At 33.5% G+C, this 7,863-nt stretch overlaps 1 protein-coding gene across 1 annotated transcript; it reads right to left on the bottom strand.

Moving 5' to 3' along the window:
- Positions 1 to 773: 773 nt before the first annotated feature.
- Positions 774 to 1,308, bottom strand: LOC117791518. The gene is made up of 2 exons (XM_034631309.1): positions 1,089 to 1,308; positions 774 to 1,018 (listed from the first exon to the last, which is right to left on the bottom strand). Exons 1-2 carry the CDS (start codon positions 1,254 to 1,256, stop codon positions 857 to 859), a joined length of 330 nt encoding a protein of 109 aa, XP_034487200.1. The 5' UTR covers positions 1,257 to 1,308; the 3' UTR covers positions 774 to 856.
- Between the last annotated feature and the right edge of the window lie 6,555 nt (positions 1,309 to 7,863).

Below are 7,863 nucleotides of genomic sequence, written 5' to 3'. Positions count from 1 at the left end.
TCTGTATGGAAGATATTATAGTTTATTCCACTTCATTGAAAGAATACATATTGTCATTGAAAAGAGTTTTCAAAAAGCTCAGAGAAGCCAATTTAAAATTACAGCTAGACAAATGTGAATTTATGAAAAAGGAAACCGAATTCCTTGGGCATATTGTAACAACTGAAGGTATAAAGCCGAACCCAATAAAAGTTGACGTAATTCAAAAATATCCAATTCCAAAAACAACAAAGGAAATCAAATCATTCTTAGGACTTTGCGGTTACTATAGAAAATTTATTCCAAACTTTGCAAACATTGTAAAACCCATGACATTGAAATTAAAGAAAAACGCAGTTGCTGACGTTAAGAATAAAGATTACATTTCAGCTTTTGAAAAATTAAAAATACTTATAACCAGCGTTTGCAAAAACTGCTCCGTAGCAGCAAGAGCAATAAAAATTTTACTATGCTCTGGCTACCGCTCTTACTTTTGACGAGAGCCGTAGCAGAGCCATAGCCGAACGAAAAAATGTATTAGCTCTGCTATGCTCTCGGATTTTGTCGTGTTAAAATCTGTAGCAATAGCAATAGCACAAAACGAAATGAGCGACTATGCGTAGCCGGAGCGATAGCCAAAAAACGAGAGCGAGATGAGAGCAGAGCATACGCAATTGTTTTTTTTGCTACGGCTCTCTTGTTATTGCTCGTTTGTTATTGCTGGTTCGTATTATGAGATAGAACTTATGAGATTATGAGAAAAAAAATTCAAAAATTTTCAAAATAACAAAATTTATAAAGTTTTATTCAGTCGAAATTACAAGAAAATAATAAAATAAAAAAAAAAAAACTCATACGTATAGTTAAAAGTTTATGGTTAGATGTCGTTTTCAATCAAACTTAGGTTGTCGATGGCACTATCTAAGTGTGTTGAATTTAGCTTGACAAGAAGTATATTTTCTAAGGTTTCGTGGCTTAATCTATTTCGGTTATCCGACAACACCAGTTTCATAGATGAAAAAGCTCGCTCTATTGTAACCTGGAAATATTAAAAAATTTAACCACTTGTTTATTAATTTTTTTTTTATAAATTAGTAAGTAATACTTACTTGCGTTGGCGGTATAGCAAAACATACTTTGCTTAGAGCATAAAGCTCTGGATCGTTTGACTTTCTGTCTTTCCAAAAATTTAAAACGTTTACAATTGATTTCATAAATGGTAATTTTAACGTTTCAATCTTCTCGTAGACATTTGTTGACTCATGTGGAAGTACCATGCTAGCACTTAGAAAGTTGTCCAAAAGCTCGAAATTATTATGTTTGAAATGCCCAGAGTCCATATCCATTGAACTAGCTGAATTAGTTAGATTGACAATGGGACCATGAATTTTAATTTGTTCCCACAATGTCTTTAAAAAATTGATAGCTCTTTCTTTTTGGGAGTAGTCAATGATATGGTGAAATCTGGGGTCCAAGTATAAGCAAGCGTCGAAGCCCACGTTTGATACTAATTTCTTGCTTCGTGTTTCCATACTCTGAATAAGCTGATTTCCAATTATATAAATAATGGAGTCTTTATTAAAGGCGTTTGTTGATAATATTTGATTGGTGGCTAGTTTGCAAGTCAGCCACAGAGCATAAAAATTACCATAATGCAATTGTTCCTCCTGAAACTGTATTATAGCCTTTTGTAATGGATCCATCACAATAACGTAGGAATCTATAAAGTCCCATAATAAATCGTTTGCGTCAAAATTTTCGTCTTCTGTTTTATTTTCAACAGTTTCAATAAGGCTCAATATACTTTTAGCTTTGTTAAGATTGTCAATCATGTTGAATGTTGATCCCCATTTAGTAGGACAATCCAATTGAGGTAATTTAAACTTGCGCAATTCAAATAAATCACGGTAACCGTTTGAGGGTTTTCGAATATATTTTGTAAGATTACGGCATTGAAATAAATAGTCCTTCACGATTGTATGTTTGGTTACGTCAAGAGCACAAAGCTGAGCAGTGTGAGCTGCACATCGACAAATTTGTATATCTCCGACATATATATTTTCTGCATTTTCGAAGTGGTCAATTTGTTTCGTGTACTCTATGTTCTTCTGTTCAGTACACGCTTCGTCAAAATCGTCATCGCTTTTATACATTTGCGATACAATTTTTGAAGTTTTTATCATATTGGCTCCATTATCCGATGTTATGGATACAATTTGGCTCAACGATATTTCATAATTTTCTAAAACTGACATAATTTCCTTTGCCAGATTTTTGGATGTACTTGCCTCAGCTCCTTTGAGTTCAACCATTGCGAGAATTCGGGATTTTATTTCGTTTTTGCTTATATATTGAGCACTGAGTCCAAAAATATTTCGCCCAAGCCGCGTTGCACTGTCGATTTTTAAAGATAATAAGCGAGATTTACTCTCTTGCTTTATTTCAAGCCTAATATTCGCTGCCACGTTTTTTAGAACTGATTTGCATTTATTTCCATTTAGCTTGAAGTTAATTCCACATTTGTCCCCAAGACCTTGACATATGGGGTCAATTATATTGCGCATATTGTTCGAGTTGAGCACATGAAATGGAACGCTTTCTTCAGTTACAAGACCAATGTATGACCGAATTAATATTTTTTTATTGATTTTTACTTTAATTGTAGTGTTTAAAGTTTTTTTGTTTAGCAAGGCAAACAGAATCATTTCTTTCTTCCTCTACTTGGATGTCATGCAATCGTAAATGCTTCTTTAAATTAAAAACGCGATCATTTTTTAATATTCTAAAACATTTTTTGCATTTAACATGCTCCTCGTCACTTTCATCGAAATATTTAAAAACGCTTAAGGTTTTCTTTTGCGGCTCCATGTTTACTCTCGAAATGATTTTAAAAAGTGCCAAAATTATCTAACTGCAACGTATCATAGGAAACATAACGGAACTTTACGAACCAGCAATAACAAACGATCGCCGAATTGCAGCAACGCAGCAACAACAACAAATACATACACAAGAGAGCCGTAGCAAAAAAAACAATTGCGTATGCTCTGCTCTCATCTCGCTCTCGTTTTTTGGCTATCGCTCCGGCTACGCATAGTCGCTCATTTCGTTTTGTGCTATTGCTATTGCTACAGATTTTAACACGACAAAATCCGAGAGCATAGCAGAGCTAATACATTTTTTCGTTCGGCTATGGCTCTGCTACGGCTCTCGTCAAAAGTGAGAGCGGTAGCCAGAGCAAATCGAAAAACTACGGAGAAGCGTAGCATTTTCAAACGCTGCTTATAACTTCAGATCCAATATTAATTTACCACAACTTTGAAAGGCGTTCTCATTAACTACAGATGCAAGCAATATTGCTATCTCAAGACCGTAAACCTATATGCTACGCAAGCCGAACACTAAACGAACATGAAATAAACTACTCAGCAATTGAAAAAAAACTTTTAGCAATTGTTTAGGCCATTTAATATATCAGGTCCTATCTGTGCGGGAGAAAATTCAAATTTATTAGGAGAAATTTCCAACAGTACAGCAGCAACAGAGAATATCGCACAAGAAGATAATCAAAATTATAATTCAATTACAGAACGATCAATTAACTATTATAACAGACAAATGGAATTTATTTAAAGTAACAATAATGAAGTAAATGTATTGCACTATTTTCATAAGACTGGAACACAAATCAAGTACAAAAAATAACAAACACCCACGCTAAGCAATTAATTAAAGAATATCTATATACAAAAGCGTTACATACTTTCATAGCGAGGTAGATTTCCTAGCATTTCAAACCGCTTTCATAGAAATAATAAGTCCAAATAATTTAACAAAAGTAATGAGATCAAATAAAATGTTAACAGACATTCAAACATATGCAGAATTTAAAGAATTTATCGTTAAAACACATAAGAAATTATTGCACCCAGGTATTGAAAAATTAACCGTACTTTTCAAATAAAAATACTACTATCCAAATTATCAGAATTTAATACAAAACATTATTAACGAATGTCAAGCTTGTAACATTGCCAAAACAGAACATAGCATTTGTATTAACTCCAGAAACTTTCAACCCTACATAAAAATATGTTAAAGATTTTTATATGGTGGACAACAAACAATTCTTGTCTTGTATAGACATATATTCTAAATTCACATCCCTTATCGAAGTAAATGGCAGAGATTGCCTAGAAGCAAAAAGAGCATTACTTAAATATTTAATTAAATGGGTAAACCAAAAGAAATAAAAGCAGACAAAGATTCAGCATTTATGTGCTCAGCGTTACAAATCTGGTTAAGATCCGAAGGAGTGGACATTAAAAGTGGCATTTCTGATGTTAAAAGATTTCATAAAACCGTTAATGAAAAGTTAAGAATTATAAACAGTGAATCAGATCCAGAAAATAAGTTGACTAGGTTCGAAATAATACTTTATGCATATAATCACAAAACTAAACATAATACTACAGGTAAAACACCCGCAGACATTTTCTTATACGCAGGAACCCCAGAATATAACCCTCAATTAAATAAAGCAAATCAAATAGAGAAATTAAATGAAAAACGTTTAGATTTCGAAATTGACACTAACTATAAACAATCACCTTTAGTACGATCAAAATCAACTAACCCATTTAAAAAGACAGGAAATCTAAAACAAATAGACGAGAAACATATCGAAGAGACAAATAGAGTCAGAAAAATTATACATTACAAATCTAAATTTAAGAAGAAAAAGAAAATTAACAAAAGCAAATACGATAATTCCAGATCAACATCAAATGACAACTCAAACCAGGAAGCCACTACATAAAACAATTCTATTTCCAATACTATTCTTAATAATATTTTTGACTCAACAAACTAATGGCCAAAGCTTAGAAATAAACCCGATTCAATCAAAAAATGGATATCTTATATTCACAGCAGGAACTAAAAACTTACCAATTAATTACGAATACCACTACTTAACTGTTAATTTAACAAAAATTGAAGATACATACCATAATCTAATTAAACAAGCAAAAGAATTTGAAACATTAACACAAATTCAATATTTAACAGAGAAATTAGAAAGAGAACTGAACGGTATTAGATTGGCAAAACGTAATAAATTAGGTCTTATTAATTTTGTAGGAACATTTTACAAATATTAATTTGGCACATTAAACCAAGAAGATAAAGTAGAATTAGAAACCAAAATAAATAACCTTTCAGAAAACAGTGTTCAAGCAAATGAATTAAACCAAGTAATAGACGCAGTAAATAAAGAAATAGAAGTTATAAGCACTTAAAGTTTAATTAATGAGGGAGAAAAAAAATTAGCAAAAATGACATTTAACTTACAAGAATTTACAGAATGCATAGAAGATATGGAGCTAGGAATGCAACTGACAAGATTAGGTATTTTAAACCCCATATTACTAAAACATAGCCCATTATCACACTTGAATTCTGAAAAGGTTTTTTAACATTATAACTTCAACATGGCTTAAAACAACTACAAAAGAAATGTTGGTAATTTCCCATATTCCTCGCGAAATTATTAATACGCCAGCTTTCGAAATTATTCCATATCCAGACAAAAACAAAAACATTTTAACTGAAATTATCCATGACAAATATTACTTAGTTACCCAGCAGTTCCAGACCTCAAGGAAATGTTGTGGAATTCATGTGGATTTGTCGCTAATCGATAAGAAAACCTTGTGGACATTGTATGAAAAACTTTGTGGAATTTAACATTGTGAGTTCCTAGAAACGAGGACAGAGGAAACCAACCTAGGTTATCCTCACATAAAACATTAGGGACTCCTCGTGGAACTCTGCCGAGAAATCCCTTAGCATTAAAGTAAAAATAAAATATTTTTAACTTTTTGTTTTTTTTTTTAATTTTTATTCGCTTTTTTATTTTTTATTTTAGAATTTAAGACTACATGTTTGATACTTTGACGACGGGCGTGTATATTAATTAAAATTTATTTATGAAGACTGTTTAGAGCGGAATTCGAGCCCGGGAACCCAAACTAAATAGGTCTGCTTGTGGTAAGTCGGCGACTCTAACCATTACGCCACTAGGCCTAAGAATTGTCGCCTAACAATAATGTACCAACTGACTTAAATTTTAAAGTGCGAACGAGCAGCGGCCAGTTGATGCTGGCAGAATTATAACAAAACTAACAACAAAACGTCAAGAAATTAAAACAACATCATGGACAACGTTAGGGACAATCAAGCAAAGGGACATTCAGAACCACAGGGTATGAACAAATGCATTACATGAATATTAAATTAAGAATCAACCGAATGTAGATATTTAAAGACACACAAAACTTTTGAAATTAAATACTTAGAGTTTAACATAATGTTGACATGGAAAATTGTTTGAATAGAGAAATAGCAATAGAAGGTGACAATATAATAAAAGCATTTGACTGTTCACTTCAATTAGAAGAAACATTAATTACAAGCACTATGTTAAATTACACACGAACAATTTATGTAAACAATAACGTAACTAAATTAGAACCACTTTCCTATATTTAAGCAAAAGAACTTGTACAACAACACACAAAGCGTTATAGTACATTTCAAATTATTACATTAACGACACTTATTATTATTATAATCACACTAATACTATATTTTAGCTATAAGTTTAAAAGCATACCACACAAAATAATTATTCATTATAGGAAACAAACAGAAACCACCCCACAAACAAATAATGTAAACTCAAAATAATTTTAAACGTTAACGAAAATCCAAATAATGTAAGCTCAAATCAAATTTCAAAGGCTAACGAAAACCCAAATATTGTACTCGAATCTATCCCAGCCTTATCACCGCCTGAGGACAGGATAATTTTGTATGGATGGGGAAGTGACATATCCACTACACATACCCGCTTATATTTTTATATACGGCGCCCCATTTATGTATGACTAAGCACATTCCCCTATCAAGTAATAAGATATCAATAAGAATAGAGGGCCAGTGAAAATAGCATTTCAAGTGCTCCCACGAACCTAATGTTAACATAAACATCCGCTAGCTCACTAAGGGTCAGTTTTGTCGACGCGGCACAAATCCAAGCTGTTGCTTAGCACCCCAAACGTTCGTCATCGCCAGAGAGCGATCTCTAAAATCTCTGTTTACTTAAGGGCAAAGTCCGTCTCCAAGATCCCACAGCCGAGGTTTGCTAAGCGTCGCCAACACACTTTATGATTAGTGTATTAGATTAGATTTAATCTCTAACTCGAATGTTAGCCTTTACGGTATTATAAATAAAGCTTATTTTTGTTTATACCTAAACCGGATTGAATATATATATATATATATAAGTTAACAGTGCAGTATTTCCCCCTTTACTCTCATCGCCCCCCGCGATGAGCTGCACATTCCAAGCGCTGTCGCAATATCCGCTTACAGTCCAGCGTTCTACTTCCCTCGTCGACCCCCGCGCCGAGTCAGCATTCTAAGTGCCGTTGACTCGCCGAAACAGCGGCTTCGCTGAGACAGCGGTCACCATATCCGCTGTTGCACAACTCCGGCAAGTTCGGGGCCAAACAGCCCAATACTTACGATCAGCAATTTGCTGTATGGAAATACGGCGCAACAACAACAACGCGGGATGATCATATTGCACCGTCTGCAAGACGGGCACCGACGCGGACTTCGACGCCAACACCAAGACAAGCAACGAGGTTTTTTTTTTTTTTTTTTTATTACTTTGCCTTTATTTATTAAATCTTCTCCAAGGGAGACTTACAATAAGTATATCAAATCTTATATTTAAAGCTTAACTAACAGTCATGTTGACTTAATATGATCAACGGTGCCCCAAGGGTTTATTGCTGGGCTGGAAGGTCGTTTCGT

The sequence above is a fragment of the Drosophila innubila genome, chromosome X (genome assembly GCF_004354385.1).
Source record: "Drosophila innubila isolate TH190305 chromosome X, UK_Dinn_1.0, whole genome shotgun sequence".
In the NCBI taxonomy this organism is placed as follows: Eukaryota; Metazoa; Arthropoda; class Insecta; order Diptera; family Drosophilidae; genus Drosophila; species Drosophila innubila.
Note: the sequence above shows the minus strand (reverse complement) of the source record. Positions and strands in the feature narration are given on the sequence as shown.